At 36.2% G+C, this 18,810-nt stretch overlaps 1 protein-coding gene across 4 annotated transcripts in view; it reads left to right on the plus strand.

The window, feature by feature from the left end:
- Positions 1–8,000, plus strand: part of METTL8 (methyltransferase like 8) — an 85,699-nt gene extending 77,699 nt beyond the window's left edge. For 3 of the 4 annotated variants that reach the window (XM_027678584.1, XM_027678587.1, XM_027678585.1), the window contains 5 exons: positions 1,586–1,649; positions 1,982–2,121; positions 3,912–4,018; positions 4,116–4,181; positions 5,407–8,000. In XM_027678584.1, coding sequence (XP_027534385.1) covers positions 1,586–1,649; positions 1,982–2,121; positions 3,912–4,018; positions 4,116–4,181; positions 5,407–5,594 — 565 coding nt within the window. In that variant the 3' untranslated portion in view covers positions 5,595–8,000. The other variant, XM_027678586.1, reaches the window with a different exon arrangement.
- The last annotated feature ends 10,810 nt before the right edge of the window (positions 8,001–18,810 follow it).

Below are 18,810 nucleotides of genomic sequence, written 5' to 3' on the forward strand. Positions count from 1 at the left end.
CTGTAGTTGTATTAGAAAAGATGAGACAAACTTTTATGTTTTCCTCACAGGAGGCATTAGTCATAGATTGGCATTTCTGATAATTAAGAATCTACTCTTTGGATATTTTTCCTGGTGATCTCTATTCTTATGCAAATCCTTCAGTCGATCACATTGGTTGATACACTGAAAAACTACCTCATTTGTCTTGTATATGACTGAGTGGAAACATCTCTTACCTTTTAGTAGACCTGGCTTTATAGAACACTTGCTTTTACTCTGGATTTAATAATACAGAAATTGCCTTTTGTATGCATATAAAAAGAAGCCAGTGTCAAGCATGAGTGTACCCTGGCTACAAAAAAATTTTTCACTTAGGTTCGTAATGTAGCTTTTAAAACTGCTTCCCCCTGCCTCCCTTAAAATTTAAGTTGCTGCTTTTTAATACAATGCATCATGAGAACACCATCCAGATCAAGCTGTGTCTTTGTTTTAGCTTGACTTTCTACATAGCTCCTACTCTGCTCTAAAAAAAAAAAGAAATAACATTCTAACAAGTCAACTAGGAAATCAGCGTAACCTTTCCCAAGGGACTAGCTGGGTCCAAAGCCTGGCTGCTTCTCATTGTCTGTAATAAATGTCTAAATTCATCAATTCTCATGATGGGCACAGAGCTGATAAAAGTTTTGCTCGGCAGTGAGCACAGAGTATATTTTGTTCCAGAATTGTTCTCCTATTGAGCCCTCAGAGAAGTCACTAACTCAGCTGTATATACTGTGAGGTCTTATAGGCACTGACAGAGTTGATTGATTCCCTTCTAAAGAAACCATCTGTCCAAAATCTCAAATATGTTTTTAAAAGAAATTAATTGATCATGAGTTGATCATGAGGTCATCCCTCAGTGGGTTTTGAGTGGCTTGCTCAGTTTATATTAAATGAAGTTTTCAGAAGTGAAAAAAACCTCTTCCTAGAATTACTATTATCTGATGAATGGTACAAGGAAATTTACAACTGGCTTAGTCTTGGATGGGAAGGGAAGAGAAAACAGTGCTACAGGAAATTCTTATTCATCCTGGCTTACAAAACAAAAGGGATAATGGAGGGAAACAACCAATACTACTTAATCTAATCAAAAGCACAGCAAGGTGACACATGGAAACCCAAACATTTTCAGAACTGGATGATTTTTGCAACATCCTACTCCTACCCAAATCATACAGCTAATTAAACTGCATGATAGAGACGTAACGCAGTGCTTCTGTAAGAAAACGTGACCTATTAATGTGCATTTACGCATTACAACACCAGGACGTTGTCATCAGTCCTGACAGCCCTCTGTGACCTTCTTTCTTTTCCTTTTTGCTTCCTCCCTGACAAGGCTCTAATTCTTTTTATGCTAACTGCCTGTTGGTATTCTTACAAATTTGTCTGCCCTGTTGGTTCATTACAACCTATGTGGCTTTCCATGTGCTAGACATCAATAAGGCATGCTTGATCAAACCTGTGGAGAACCCCAAAGGGCCCTCTGTAGTTCCATGAACACTGATGTAGACTTTCATCTTTTACAATAATAATTTTTTAACTGATGTTGGTTTTGTTTTCCTAGCAATACACCTGGAACCTTTCTGTACTGTTGTGATTTTGCTTCAGGAGCAGTGGAGCTGGTAAAGGTAATTCATACGCTCGCTTCAGAGTACCTTATAAGCCTATAATTCAGGAGGCTGCCAGGAAGCCATCTTCATGAAAAAGAATGTGATGGCTTTGACAACTTTTAACTGAAGTTTTCAATATTCCAAAGAACAAAGTCTTACTGTATGCAGAGAGGAATGAATACCATCACTGAGCTTGCTTCTCAGCTTGAGTAAGATACCGGACAGAATAGGCTTTTATATGAGATGTTTTACAATGCAGAATAATTGAAGAAAAAAAGTTTCTTGAGTCACAGTAAACGTATTAACTACTACTGTTCTCTCTGTGCCCCTTTTCATCTTTTTTCTGACAGTCACATTCGTCCTACAATTCAGCCTGGTGTTCTGCCTTTGTTCATGATGTGTGTGATGACGCTTTACCCTATCCTTTTCCAGATGAGATCCTGGATGTCATTCTCCTTGTCTTTGTGCTCTCTACTATTCATCCTGACAGGTAAATGAAGACTAAAGGGCAAAGCAAATGGGTTAAATCTCTCTTTTCACTGGGGGTTTTCAAGAATTGCAAAAGAAGATGATGAATCTTTAATTTATTACTTAGTAAGCTACAATATGTATAAAACAAGGTATTTTAAATGCTGTTTTCCATTTTCAGGCTTCAAGAGAAAAGCTTGTCAGGCTAATTCATTAGTGAGTCTCCAGTCTCCATCAAAATACAAGGAGTATATTGTAACTAAACACAACTCTATTAGAAGTGAGGGATTCAAAAAAACCTGCAAATTAAAAACCAGACTAGTCTTCTAGAAGGAAGTTATTTTTAGTGATCAAAACTAAACATTCATGACTTAACAGCTTACAATATGTTGATATAGACTTAGGTTGCTAATTTAGCCACATACAAATGCTTACATGCAGGCCTTTTAAACCCAAATGCATCCAGAATTTTTTAACTTGTTTGGATTAAGAAAATTTGATCTAATTTTCATATATAGTGTTATGATGGGTACTGTTAGCCTTTGCTAATACCTCTCTATGTCCAATGAACCAAATGTTATGACTGCTACGGCTGGCTGATTGTGAAAATCCCATTTTTTTGACGGGAAAAATGTATAGGAGGGCATAAGTTAAACCGCTTGACTCTTCCTTTAACTGGATTATATGAAGGGAAATACATGCTATATGTGTGATAATACATTTACTACGCTAAGAATGTCATTAAAATGGGCTTGGCAAACAGAACAGTATTTGCCTAAGTCTGAGAACTGTTTCTCTGCTTAAGTTACTAATGATTAGCTTTACAGAAACTCTTTCCCATATATGATACTGCTCCTTCCTGTTTGTTCAGAGATGAGCACAAGTTGTACAAAGCCAGGGTCCAGATTCCAGAAACAATTCAAGCAGTAGACTTCAGATCTCTGTGGCTGCCATGATGCTGCAGGAAGATACTGAAAAATAGTGTTTCATTCATTCAATCAATCACTTTGCCTATAGAAGCAGTATTCTGCGTATTTCTGTGTGTCTTTTCCTCTTAGTCTTTTAAGAATGTGTTTGAGGTTTTTTGTGGTTTGTTGGTTGTGTTTTTTCTCCCAGGGCTGACATGGATGCTTTTGTGTGCATATGCGTGTATACACACATAAAAATTTCCGTGTAATTATCTGTGTTGTGAGACCCACTTTCCAAAGCTGTGTTAGTCATTACTACCATCTTGTAGAATTAAAGTGACTGCATAAAGGAATATGTGATCCAGATTCATCTTGCTCAGTATACATTTTTTCTGGAAACTTTGAAAGTGAGAAATGAAAAAGAAAACCAAGGGAACTGTGATGCAGAACTTACATACTTGGGAAAGATAGAAAATATATGTGAGAGGGACACATTTATATTCAGAAAATTGTTACTTAGTGATTTCTCTTCAGGCTGTGGTGCTTAGTTTTTGATAATTGCTACTCTTGTAGTAAATTTTTAACACACTTCAGTTCTGCTAGAAGGCACTTCTGAGATTTGGTTGCAGATTTGGAAGGTATTAAACTTTCTTCAAGCTATGTAATTAATGTCTTCTAGTTCTGCTGAATGAGATTTCTCAAAGCACTTTCACTTTTTATGCATGTACATTTTTTTCTTTGTGCACAAAACTTAAGTTTATATAGGCAAAGTCTGTAATTCTGGGCACAACTACTCGTCTTGAAGTGTCTCTTATTCTTAGGTGGTGCTGCCTTTTCTGTCTGTGGCAGCACACTTGGTTGCTTATGTTTGCAAATATCACCAGTATCCCATCTATTTTCTAAGGATGCAAGGGGTTGTAAATAGGTTGGCTAAGCTACTGAAACCTGGAGGAATGTTGTTATTTCGAGACTATGGAAGATATGATACAGCTCAACTTCGTTTTAAAAAAGGTAATTCCTGAATGGCTTTGTAGTTCATTGTTCATTTTAACTTTTTGCAAAAAAAGAAAGTGACATGTCCTTTTGCATTACTGTCCCAATTTCCTAGGTCATTGCTTGTCAGAAAATTTTTATGTACGAGGAGATGGAACCAGAGTATATTTCTTTACCAAAGGTATGGAAAGTTATAGTTTTATAGAAAGGGTTAAATTTCTCTCAAGATTGAATTATAAAAGCTTATCTTTAAACAAAAATTTAAAGAAGGTTTTATTGGCTTTTTTATATTCTCTGCTTTTAAAAAGACCAAAGCTAAGAAAATAATTTCCTTTATGTGTACACTTGTTGCATTTGGGGTCTTGCAAGATGGCTTAAAGACATCACTGGAAATTTCTCTTTATCTAAGCGTCCTGTGTCTAATGGTATGCTCAAATTTTGTTATTTAAGTATGTACATGATTTCTCTCTTAAAATTGAGGTAAACATGCTTGGAAGGAGAGTTTGTAGCAGTGCTCTGATGTTTTGTTATGCCGTGTTGGTGAATCCGAACTGTGAGGCTGCTCTTTATACAGGAGCTAAACTTCAGTTCCTGCTTATGTATACTATTCCTCATTGCCTGTCCACTCACTTGGTTCAGCTGGCAGACAGCTTAGACTGGTATATTGTGAAATTGTGAAAGTGAGCATCACAATACTTTTTTTTTCTTTTTACCCTCTGCAACCTCGACTGTAAGCAATAGAGATGGATCAGGATTTATCCCAGCCTTAGTAATTTTAGAAGTGAGAAGGATCTGAGACATATATAGGAAATCACTTGAATTTAAAGAGCCTTCTCAGTTTTTAAGTACATTTCATGCTTCCTCAAGACAGAGAAGCTTAAGGTTTTCCATTGATGACTGACAAGAAGGAGCTCATTACATATATTTAATATAAATGTATATGTGTGTGTGTATGCACATATATATATACACATATATATATACATGTGTCTATATATATTTACACACACACACACATATATATACAAGGCATAAAAGTCTGGATTGTCATTTGGCAGGTGCAGTAGCTTTATCTGGGTGTAATAGGTGAACGGTGACCAAATGGCATGCATTTGTTTACTCAACTCTGGCATATTGAACCCTCTGAAGAAAGGGTATCTAAGGGTGCCATGAGTAATAACCAATGTGATTTGGGCCTCAACATAAGAATTTTTACTGCAATATAAATCAAGAGCTGTGAGAATGAATTTCTAATAAAAGACTTCTTAGAGGCAGTGTCCTTGATCTTTCATATTGCAAAACAGATTTAGTTCCATTTGGTTGAACTGAAGGTTGTTAATTGCTACATTCCACAAATGACCTTTTTTTTTTTTTCAATTACAATAATTCTTCTTATGAAAAAATAGATGAGGTATGGAACATGTTCAACTTGGCTGGATTGACTGAAGTACAGAATTTAGTTGATCGGCGATTACAGGTAAACAGGAAGAAAAAAGTGAAAATGCAGCGAGTTTGGATACAAAGCAAGTTCCAGAAACCGTTGCTGTCTCTCCATAATCCTGAAGAAACAACCAAAAGGCACCCTTATAAATAATTGTACTCCAGAAATGTAGTACAGCAATGAACTCCAGAAACGGAAGCAAATTGGGAGTACGTATATTTTCAGTAAATGTTGTGTTAGTCACTGAAAAGGATAAATATATTGAACTGAAAATTAAAACCTTTTCCCTAACTTTCTTTTCTTTGTAAATAAATACGTGTGAGAAAGATCTGGGGTGGTGGTGGGGAAGGGCATTTCTCACTTCTGCTTTATATACAATAAAGGGATATGCATTAATCTTTTCATAATTGTGACCAGGCACTATTCTACTTCCTGGAATAGGAATAGTCAATAAGTATATATCTCATTCCTGTTGAAATTCACAATATGTAAAAAGTTTTAGACCGAAGCATGATTTTTTTCAGAGATTTAGAGAAACAGAATATCTCTTCTCACTGTTACTACAAGCTGCACTGTGTTAATTTCTGAGTCATGTCTTTTTTAACCATTGTGCGTCTTGCAACTGTGTTTCCTCTTTCGGGGGAAATTTTTTGGTGCACAGATAATGAAGACAGAATCTCTTTCTGATTTGCATGTAAGTAATTATTCCACACTAACTGCATGTGACACACACCCGTATCATACTAGTCAGTGATTGGTGTCCTCCACTATGACTGACCTGCGCCATTGAAATGTCCACTTTTCATCTACATGCTCATGAGGAGCATGCCAAATTCAACTTTCTGTAACACCTTAGTGACACTTATATTCAAAGTGCGTAGGTTGTAAACTGAACATGTTTCATGTAGAAAAGAACTACCAGAATGCCAAAATAGTGCTGAAAAGAATCGTTAATATTTTTCTGGATAAATACAAACATTATTTTTATGATATGTTAGATATGCCTGAGTGAGGAGCAAAAACAGTAGTCCAGAGTACATTTTATTGTTATTGTTATGGGGTAATGTAATCACACTAAAATGGTAATCTACCTGGCAGTTGAGATATTTTTGTTGTTTACAGATAGAAGTTTCTTAGGGATTGAATATGAGAAAGAAAACACAATGTTTTGTATTGACCAAGTGGAGATACAGTAAAGGACAGGACTACGGTAGTACTTCAAATGCTTTTAAGAAGAAAACCAAAGTGCAAACACTGTTTTCAAATGCAGAACATGATACTGAGGCTGTTGAGCTAGTAGTTAAAGATGCTGCTTCTGCTACTTAAATGTAATTTTAAATCACTTAGCCACAAGAAGAGGACAAGAAACAGGTGAATGAATAAAATAAATCTCTTATTTCAAAAAGGGTATGGAGTGCATGTAACCTATAACATGCAGCTTTGAATGCCATTAATACAGTGACACTCTCAAAGTTTCTTCTTGCTTTTGTTTTAGTCTGAAGGGTAAACATGTCAGAGCTGACAACTGTTAGGTTTTTTTTATGCAAGTTGTTAGCTGCTAAGCTAAGTAGAACTGATTGTCTTGTAGAAAAAAAACCAATTATCTAAACGTGGATATCAAGTAGCTTCATCGTCTTTAATAAGATGAGAGACCTGCCTAATTTCCATAAACCCAGATCTGTTTCAATAATAAGGTACAATAAAGGGAGTTGGAAGGTAGGATCTGATCCTGCATCTTTGGTATATTCTATACTGCCATAAGACACTGTTTTATGAATTAAGAGACTCAGGAAGCTTTGGTTAGCAATGGCATTGTTGTAACCAGCAATAAAACTTTGTGGTGTAAATCAAAGGTTAAAACACAGCTTAAGCCCTAAGTCTTAAAAGACTGTATTAGTCTTCATGGGAAATACAAATAAATATCTGCTTATATTTTAATTATGTTGCTACCCTGTTTAATAATTGTGACTTCTAAATATACAGAGCTGTTAGTATAATACAAATAATTTTCACTTGTAGAATTTTCTGGGGTGGCTGATGATGATAAGCTCCTGAGCATCATGCAGTCTTACTCATGTATATGACGTAGATTTTCCATGTGTAAAGGCTAATATAATGTTTGCTTTGGCACTCACAAGGATATGTTGATTCTGGCAAGGCTTTAATATGCTATGTTGTTAGTTTAACAAAAATATGACATCAGAAGAAACCAAAACCTGAATTTTGAATGGCCTTAAGCGAAATTGTTTCTCTTCTACAATTTGCAAAATAAGTATTGGCTGTCTCTTTGAGAATAATGGTGCCTGCCTTAGAAGTAATAAGATCAGCTACTATTTATAAATGTAGAATATCCGCTGTCTGAACAGTTGTAAGATTCATAAAAGGGGAGTGGAAATGGAAAAAGACATCATTCCCAATAAGAACTTCTGAATCTGAGTAAGACTTTCAGTATTTTGGTTTCATGACATTTCGGATTTCAAAAAGCTTAATCAAGGATGTATTTTTAAAATACTTTCAAATTATCTGTATTAGTTGGGAAAACTACTATTACAATATTGTCTAAAGAAAGAAAAGAGATGCAGAAAACTATATAGGAAGTGCAGTTTAAAATGTCTTATTGTTAATTAATTTCTGGAGGAAAAAAGAAATTAGTTTATTGCAAGCAAAATGTGCCCAGTCTAGGAAAAGGCTTTAAGTTTCACTTTTGACATCCAAAGTTATTTCTTTACTCAGATATGTACCTAAAATTAACTTATAGAAGTACACATTCTATAAAAACATTTTAATTTATAATTGCAAATTTTCTTTAATTTTTTTTTTGTTCAGCATGACTTCCTAATGGCAATTAGAGAAAGGTAATCTTTTTAGAATTGACCTTTGGCTTCATTGGCTTCGGCTTGCTTTCTCAATAGCGTGTACTTTTTGCCCATCTCCACTGGTATTGTATTACATTTATGTACATGGCCACTTGAGAAGGGTACTTATTGGTCTAGACCTTTCTTAGTTTTGGAGCAAGTGTAAGACAGCTATAAAGAAAGCTCCCAACCTTTTTGCACACTAGTTTTGAAGTATCCAGTCAATAACAATTAGCTCATATAAAAGAAGGTTGGGTTTTTTTCCCAGCAAAACCAAGGCAAGTGCTTGTGCCATATCTACAAATCCACAGACTCTGAAGGACAACCAAAATGCGGGTCTGATGAGGAGACAGCAGAAACTCTAGCAACACTAGGGAAAAGTTTGTTGTCTTGGAAACTGCTCAGCTAATCTCCTGATTCTGCTGTTTAATAATGACTAAAAATTTATAACTAACAACCTCAAAATTTGTATTAAACACCAGTGGAAATCACTTAACATAAATTTTGCTACTTCATTTTCATTTGTAGTGTGAACTTTATTCACTGTTCCAGTGTACTCTTTGATCTGTTGACATATGGCTTATTTCCTTTTTCCTGTGCATAGTGGACATCTAAGCAGTTTTCACAGGAGCTATATACACAAACATTTGCAGTAAAGTTTGCTGGCTGAGTTATTGCTAGGATTGAAGCAAGAGAGTTTTATTTCCTTCTGCTTTTTGTTTTTGTGTGAATGCAATGAATTATAAAGATGCCAAATTATATACAGTAGTGTTGGGTTCATTTTTTTAGTTATTTTAGGTCAAATATCATAGGATCATAGAACAGTTTGGGTTGTAAGGAACCTTGAAAATCCTGTAGTTCCAACCATCCTGCTGCAGGCACGGACACCTTCCACTAAACCAGGTTGCTCAAAGCCCCATGAAACCCAGCCTTGAACATGCATATGCTGTCTGTGATAACAGACAGTTCATATATAAACTGTTTCTTCTCCATAGAGTGTCTTCATAATGGGTGGTTGAACAACTTTGGAAATAAACCCTTTATACATATTATAAAAATATTAAACATTGCTATTGTTAAGAATACAGGTCACTTTGCCTTTCAGTATGTGTAGACTTCTTTCCATGTTTGGAGCAAGGATTGGACTTTGGGGTGACCATCCTTCACCTTTTGCTACTACCAAGCAACTAAAAAAGGAGAATTGTCTGATTTGAAAGCAAGAGCCATACATGCAGGAAGGGAGAAAAATGAAGATGCAGCTCAAAGGCAGACAAGAGAAGGAGTAAGTGTTTCCTCTGGGAACTAGGATAAGAGGAAGCTTGGATAGACTCACCAGAAAGAACAAGATGCAGAATGGAACAGGGAACTGAGGAACAGAAATCCATGGGCATCATATATGGAGAAGATGTGTAACAGGAGGCAGTGTGGAAGGGTAAGGACATTGGGCCTAGAAATGAGTGGGATGAAATGGTGGAGGCAAGAAGAAAAAGGGCCTATCTGTCACAGAAATAGGGTGAAATCTGGGTAAACAAAGAAACTGGGTGTAAGGATTGGAGGTAGAAAGATGTATCTTCAAAGTTTTTATTCTTCCAAGTGGTACTGTATTTTCACATCTTGGTGGAATATTACAGGTTTTCTCTTTCATCCATATGTGCACAATCTACTTCAATTCATTAAAATGATGGAATGTTTCATTTGTAGTAGTTTGTGCTATGCACGTGTTTGCAACAGTGCAGGCAAGTATATGATACACCTGCTTTTGCTTTTTCCTTAGGGAAAAATCTTTTTACCTTCTTTCAAGTAGAACCCCATAGTGACAGAAGCTACATTCCTAACCTCCTGGGAAGCAAATACAAAAGAATAACAGAAGTGTCTCCATCCTGATTGTTTTCAATCAAGGTAGAACAATTAAATTTACTCCATATGTTCTGATGTTGTCCCATTTAAATCAAGATCATATCTGCAGATTATCACATTGAAGTGCCTCCCCATATCAGTTTCTGTTATACTTGCATCTGTTAAACAGAACTTAAAACAAATTTGTATAAACTAGAAATAAAACTTAAAGGAAAATAGCAGGATAGGCTTTATCTAGGATTACAACAATTCAGAGATGGAATACGTTTTATTATTTTAAAATACAGTTGCAGAAGAGCACTTACCCAAGGGGCAGAAAATTTAGCTTATTTGAGGTATAATGTAGGTCAAGAATACTAAAGCTAATAGCCATGTTCTAAAGCTTTGTATATGTAATGTTAGCCAAAGAGATCTTGTCAATTATGAAAAGAATTTAGCAATGAGATAGTCTCATTTTCAGATGATGTTTTATTGATCGGGTTACTACAATTTTGAAGGGAACATGAAAGATTAAGAAAGCAAGTAAATTAGCTTAATAATGGCTAAAACCCATAGATGACATATACAATTTAATAAATAATTAAATTAAGAATAATCTAGGCATTCCTAGACTATTATTTCCTAGTGTATTGATACTAAATGAAATTTTAAGTTCATTAAAAAACCAGACTTAGTGTATGCTGCCAGTTATAAAAACAACCAAAATGTTAAAATTTGTAAGTATGATGTAAAAATAGAAAGCTCTATAGCTACTGCATAAATCCAGTGTATAGTCTTCTCTGTAGTGTGTCCCGTTCCTCTAGGAAAAAAAAGTGCAGTAAAAATAGATAGTGGAATTTTTCCATGTGTCTAGGAATTTTCATATGAAGACAGGTTAGGGAAATGAATGATAGACAATGTGTGAATGGCATATAATGTTACATTTTAGTATTTAGAAGGTCTAGTTTATACCTTTACATTGTACAAAAAGCAAGGTAAATTAGTCAAGTTGGCAGGCAACAAACCTACATTGATAAATGTATGCAACGTGCCCTTAAAAACACAAGGAATCACAATGTTCATGAGGCTAAAAGATTGGTGAGTTACCAAAAATGAGTTGTATTAGATTTTTCCATTTTTATTTTTATATGTGTGAAAGGGAAAATTTGCATATTTACTGTTAAAGATTTTAAAATACCTCCAGTAAAAAAACCAAACAAAACAAACACATCAAAACCAAACAACAATCCTAAAACCTTTCTCGTTACTTTTCGTGAGGTCCTAACATTGCTCAGCAGTAGCGCTGGAGAACAAGCCTGAATACAGAATGGGTCTAATAGACACAGTTATCAAATTAAGAAAAGATAGAGGGGGAAAAAGGTAGGAAAAAAGAGAATGTACTAATTAGTATGACATGTAGTCCTGTAGCGATCATACAGCAGTTAGTATTTTATATAGAATGACGAATTCAGCTCAGTGCCTGAGAAAGGGAGACGTCAGTCCTACCACACTTCCCCATCACTTACAACTGTAACCTGGCACATGGACAAGCCAAAAGCCAAAGAATAAAAGTAATTGGTTTGCTGAAAGAGCACACAGTTGATTAATTATGCTTGGGTGAGACTGGCTGTTTTGGATGGTTTCATTGCAGAGACAACATTAATTTTTTCTTTCTTTAGCGTCAGGCACACTCTAGCCTCCATTTCCTCTGAGATAACAAGTGCTCTTTAAATGGAGAAGCTGCATCTTTGAACTTAAATAAAAGGATTGTTGTGTAGTGTAGGATTTAGCAGATGGGGTTAGAGAATCTGAACTTACCACTAGTCTTTTATTCTACACTAGGAAAAGCTTTGCCATTTGTAATGGCTCTGTTTGCTACATTCGCTATTAAGCGCGGTAGTCAGATGTTGTTCTGAGGAATTGGGCAGCTTAGCTTCCAATGACATTGATTACACTCAACAGTGAGAGTATGAGAACAAGTGGTGGGTGGAGAAGTGAAAAGGCAGTGTGAGGCATTTCAAGGAGGAGGTTTGCACTCCAGCATTTGCACGTGGGTGACAATCCCTCAGAGAAACAGTTTACTGTTTAACAGTTACTCTGAAGTGAAGCAGAGTTCAATCTTCTGTGCTCACTTCAGGTTTAATCTTCATCCCCGCAAACTACCAGTGCAGCCTGTAGTTAATTGTGCATTTACTTGAAAATAACAGTAGCAAGAAGCTGCATCTTTAGAATGGAGCTGTGATTTCAGAGGGAGAGACCCTGGCATAAATGGGTGTAATTCTCAATGACAATGCTAAGCCTGTTTACACATGGGCTGAGCTAAACCCAAAGATGGCACACAATGCTGTTCAAAATCAGTCATTTAATCCTTTTGAAATTTTTGTGATCTAACAACCAGAGATATTTGTGTTAAGAAAAGATGGTGTGACAAAGCTGTAGTTGTCACTGACCGTGACTTTCTTTAAGATACAAATTATGACAAACACACTCATGATCTTATTTTAGATAAACATTTCATGTTTTTATTCAAGAGTGAATATTAGTGAATTGAATGAACCCGCAGTGATAGTTACGAAACTCTGAAATAAGGTCTGGTTTTTAAATTGGAAACAGTCCAAGCAAGCTTATACAAAAAAAGAAGAACAAAATTATCCTAGCAGTAAGTCTACATTTTATTTTACTGAAGTTTATGAGGAATCACTATAACCAAAAACAACCTTGAGTTTAGTTTCTTTTTCTTTTGCATGTACGTATTTTAATACATATAAAAGCAGATGGAAAAGGAAACGCATGGTACACAGTCTACAAAGCATACAAGTATTATTATATCACTTAAGATATGTAACAAGCTTCTAAACCACACTCTTCTCTTCTTGCATCAATTGGCTTGAGGCAGAGTATCAGAAACAGTAAATATTTATTTTACTTTGAAACAATGTTAGCAAAAGGCCTTGGGGTTATTCTGAAAGAAAAAAAATCTTTGAATCTTTGACCCAAATTTCCAACATAATTTATGTCACTGTAAGTCCAGAAGACTCTTGAAGTCTGTAGAGTGTCCTCAAGACATAGACTAGTTGCTCACAAGTGGAATCCAAATTAACTGGCACCTGTTCTGGTTTGGGCTGGGGTAGAGTTAATTTTCTTCACAGTGGCTGGTATGGTGGTATGTTTTAGATTTGTGCTGAAAACGGTTTGATAATACAGAGATGATGTGAGCAGTGCTTGCATCCTGTTGAGGCCTGTTCTGCTTCTGTGCTGCCCCACCAGTGAGGAGACTGGGGGTGCACAAGAAACTGGGAGAGGACACAGCCAGGACAGCTGACTCCAACTAACTAAAGGGATGCATAACCATATGGTGTCATGCTCAGCATATAAAACTGGGGGAAGAAGGAGAAAAGAGGACATTTTGAGGGATGGCATTTGTCTTCCCAAGTCACCCTGTTGTCCTGGAGAAGGCTAAACACTTGCCTGCCCTTAGGAAGTGGTGGATGAATGCCTTGTTTGGCTTTGCTTGTGTGCGCAGTTTTTGCCTTACTTATTGAACTGTCTTCACCTCAACCCACGAGTTCTCTCACTTTTACCCTCATGATCCTCTCTCCCATCCCATCGGGGGGAAGTGAGCAAGTGTCTCTGTGGTGCTTAGTTGCTGACTGAGGTTGAACCAGGACAGTGCTTAATATTAATTGTAAAGATAAAAATGCAAACATAGAAGTACAAAAATACTTTGTTCACTACTCTTACTTTGTTTAAGGGCTGAAATTTGGTTTGGGTTTAAGATGCTCACATACCTGTGTTTATATTTTTGTGTAGGATATTCAGAATTTTTTATCCTACAACATTCTGTAATGGGTAATAAGTATTATGAATCTTAATAACCAACCAGATAAGTATGATAGATTAAAGTAAGTGATTTACAATAAAGTCCTTAAGGGATGTTTGTATTTGTAATGTTTCTCTCTCAAGTACTTGCAAAAGTTCCTGTGAGAAAGCATGCCTATTCTTAAAAGACCTTTGAAGTCCAAAATAACAAAATGAAGATTGAAAAAAAAAAATAAGAGGGGGAAAAAATGGCTTTTTTAATGCATTGTCAGAAAGTGAAAATGCATATTTATGTTTTCCTATGTTTTCAGCTTTCCTAGAAATTGTGTTATTTCATTACCAAAAGACTTTGCATAATGGTATGTGATTCTAAGGAAATACCAGTAAAGCAATATAATCTAAACTTATGTTATGCTTTGAGCTTCCACTTTTTTCCAATTGTTCATTCTCCTTTTCCTAAACCAGTCCATCAGATTGAAAAGGAAAGCAAACATAATGGCACTCTTTGAAAGCAAAAAATTGTTGAAGATAATGCAGGCAAATATTAACTGTTTTTTCCAGTGGATTTCCTTCCCTATGTGAGATCAAGAATAGGGCAGTTATATCTGATATGTTACCAGCAAATTTTTTAGTAGAGGTATACCATACGTGTGGTTTGGATACTTCATATCATTTTCACATTCTTGTTTCCAGCTACCCTACTTCCTGATTTACGTTAATAAAGCTTTTGGAGATTCTCAAGTAAGGAGCGTAAGTAAGTAAGTATTGCTTACATATTACTTACATTATCTGAGTATTACTGGTTATATTCGTAAAGTGAATAAATACAAATTTTAGCATAAATATGCACGTGTGACCATGTGTAACCATGTGAACAGTGACAGCTTCAGGCTTCTTGATTTTCATGCCCAGCTTGCTTGGTGAGATCAGCAATGAACGTGCAAACTTTCCCCGGGGTAGCCTAGAGCGACCTTTTTATCTCTGACCGTGCTGCCAAGTGTTTCGGTATTCTCTGATTTAAAAACAAAATAAATCTAAACCACAATGAAACAGTTATTGCCAAATCTAAGCCTGAAGGGCTTAGATTATATACATACATACATATATACATGTGTATATGTGTGTGTATGTATAAAAATAAAATGAGAGCATAGAGAATATCAACAGCCTGGGAGGTAGAGAAATGGAAATTGGCTGGCATCCAATTAAAGAAAGGTCCAGGCATGAGAAAAAAGAAATTCTTTAAATAGGCATTTAACATAAGGTAAAAGAGAACAGCTGTTTGCTTCGAACTTTTTCCTAAAACAAATGGTTGTATGGGACAAGAAGTAAAAGAAAAGTTAATAAGGGTCTTTCTGTTCTTAGTCTGGAAAACTGTGTAAGCCAGACTTTTGCGTTCAGACTTTCTAAGCACTTTTATGCAAGGGGCCTGCTGGGGATCCACATTCTTCTGCAGTCAGGATGGATGCTGAGTCATCAGGAAAGCTGGCCATTTGGTTTATGGATTCTAAATATAGAGGTGAACATTTAAAGCCCTAATCTGGGAACAGTGGACATTCGTGTGCAGCTTTGGTGACGTGAATGGTTTCATTCGTAATAGGCTTGTATCAAAACCAAAGTTGTGCTTGTATTTCATGTATTGCTGACAAACTGTAGCTCCTATGACAAAAACCAATAATTAAAATTTAAACATTTTTAAAAGAAAAATAGAAGAGTGATAAGTTTCAGTTTTTGCTAAACATCAGAACTCTGTCAGGATAGCTTGTGTATCTTTGCTCTATGCAGAAGAGGTAGAACAAGTAGACTTAGGGGGAGAGAGCATAAGAGCAACCTAAATGAAGGAAGGAAGCTGAGGTTAAAGTTAGAAGTGGTGAATTTTGACTCTTCAATTGGATTTTAGCTATTGTGTTCAGTGGGTAAGGAATGTGAGTTTGTGGGAGTCTGACTGGAAATTGTCAGTTTGCTGAATAAATATTATCAGATATTTATACTAACATTACCTTTGCAGTTGGTATAATATACCAACATTCAGTGGTTGGTGGGGCGGTTTTTTAATATCTGATGAACTTCTGCACACTTGGTTGGTTTTTTTGTTTGTTTGTTTGGGAACTTTGCTACAATAGGACCTTTGATATTCAAAGTGCTTTGACAGAGAATCAGAATTTAAAAATGCACTTTCACTGTAGTTGAATTTTTATAATCCAGTGTTGCATAGTAGGAGTTCCTTCTTAAAAAAGCAAGGTTTTAAATGGGTGATTCAGTGTTTTATTTTGACAGCGTTTCTGTGCCTTCTGCATAGATCCTAGCTGAAGAAATGCTTGCTGAGTGCTTTGCCACCTGAAAATGTGGGGCAGGGAGGGAGAAATCCTGCCTGGTCAACAGTTATGTCAGTTTGGCTAAACACGTGCATTGCCAACAGTGGTGTCATGGCTCTGCCAGGGCAGGCCCAGCCGTTGCACCTGCTGGTGCCACCGAGGTGCCATGACTCACCCCTGGTTCTCTCTGTATGGATCTGCTGCTGCAGAGCATGTGCAGCACAGGTGCCATCTCCCCACCCAGCTATCAGTGTCTTCCAGGACAGTGAGTCCTTCAGTAAGCTGTGAGGTCCAAGAGGTATTGTTCTGGCAGGCCAGGTGTGGCCCACAGGCGCCAGTGCCTTGCTCTGCTTTGAGTGAATAAAGTGCTTCATTATTTAGATTGCTTACAGTGCAAGCAGGCAAAACTCTTGGTGACTGAATTAAGGAAACAATATCTAGTAAGTGGATGGCAGCAGAGGAAAGACTGTTTTGAGGAAAAATAGGTTTTTTTCTTGAAATTTTGTGTCAAATTTTCATCCTGAGTATGTACAGTATGTTTTAGGAGCTAGTTTTGTAGCTGAAATAGCTGGAAACAGAAGTCTTAATAGGGTGCAAAAAACGTGTAACTGTGTTAAGCAATGAAGCTCTAGCCATCGCATCCAACCTGCAGTGCTTTTGTACAGTGGCAGTTCATGTGCAGCTGATTCATCAGTCAAAAAAAAAAAGTCATTACCTTACTGTAAGATGTGAGCTTCAAAATGAGACTCTGCCCTCATTTTCTATGAAAACTTTAAACATGCAAAGTTTGAGGTTTTAAAAGTTAGTCAGCCATGCGTGAGTTATAAAACCACAAGTTAGCAACTGATGTTAAATTTTGAAAAGACTGGTTTTTATTTGCTTCTAGCTCAAAATTAATTTTGTCCTTTTCCTTCCAACTGATGTAAGACTAAGACAGATGATTTTACAATAAAATGGAGTTTCTTGACAGTAATACAACAGCATGATGAGAAGAATCTTTTTCTGATTAAACTAGGGTGGAGGACTGTTCTGACACTTGTCTTAAAAGTCTGACCTTGGCCACAGACATCTTCTCTGTTGCTCTCATGGAGTTTCTCAGCAGCATGTAGGTGGAGTCAAGGTCTCTGGGCTCCAGAAGACAAAAGCTTAATACGTGACCTCCAATTGTATTTCTGCTGCCTGCGATAGCTATAAAAAAGGCAAGAAAGTCACGGTTTATTCCACTAGGAGAAAAATCAGTAAATGTTTATTATCAGTAAATGAAAGTCCATTTTATCAGGACTTTCTAGCATGTTCTCTGGAGAGGACTGAATCCTTCTTTCAGTTATGCATGGTGTGCTGAAGGTATTCATTTGGAACTTTATTACCTGTCTTTATTATAATTCTCTTTATTTTGGGTGCTATCTTTGCACAGAATCAAAACCAGAATGTGTCTCTTCTTCTTAATTGAATTTCTTACTGTTATTTGTCTATTTTCTACCTACAACATTAAAACCACTAGTTATGTCATGCATGCTACCATTAATATATAATGGATGAGACCTTGGTACAGTTAAAAAAATACAGAATACAGCTGACACAGAAATATGAACTGAATTATTGACTGTGTAAAATATAGCCACAATTTCAGCTTAAACTCTTAACATTGTGTGACCAGTTGCTGTGTCTCATTTGAATCTTATGTGAAAAGAAACATGGAAAATACAAAACATTTTCTGTATCCACAAAACTGCTAGTTCTTTCTCCAGTGGAAGTGACTCCCCTCTGTCTTCAACAGTGAGCTAAACCCAGTAAGGTAGCAGTAGTTCCCAGTAGTATCATTCAGGTTTTGTTTTCTTGTGGAAATCAATGCCATTTTCAATCAGTCTTTTTTTTTTTTCATATGAAGGCCCTGAAGTGTCACTCATCCCTTTTAATTCTGACAATACTGCTATATGAGTTGTGGTGAAATTAAATTTCTATCGAAGAGGCAAATGTTGTGTATAACATATACTTGCAGATTTCTCTAATGAATGTGCAATGCCATAAAGGGCCCACAGCAGCTTCCTAGTCAGTGGCTATTATTATGGAGCATTTAATTTGTGCACAAGTATAGTCTTTCTTGTCCATATATGTCTCTATATATCTCTAATATGACTAATATAATATAATATAACGTGTTTTCTTTCATGTGATTCCTAAGACCTTGCCTCAAAATTGGTATAACAAATATTGTTCTGACCCATAGGAACCAAGAAAAAATTGGCCAAGGCTTCACGAAAGACAAGATCTCATCATAAAGAAATTTCACAGTCAGATCTAGAGCTACTCTGCATAGCTGTTCGGGTAGATCTGTTGACCCTTGGATGAGTGTAGTATCAAGAGTTGTTGGCCTGCATTTTCTGGGACCTTCTTGATATTTGTGATTTTACTCTTCTATATAGGAAAACATAGAATCTTTAGGCAAAATGAAAAGGAAAGAAAAAATGTTGCAGCTTGAGTATACCTGTACATTGCTGTGTTGTTAGACTTGGTTTTTAAATTAGTTTTTAAGTTCTTCTCAGA

Source organism: Neopelma chrysocephalum, unplaced genomic scaffold, assembly GCF_003984885.1.
Source record: "Neopelma chrysocephalum unplaced genomic scaffold, ASM398488v2 Primary Assembly neopelma1_44, whole genome shotgun sequence".
Taxonomy (NCBI): domain Eukaryota; kingdom Metazoa; phylum Chordata; class Aves; order Passeriformes; family Pipridae; genus Neopelma; species Neopelma chrysocephalum.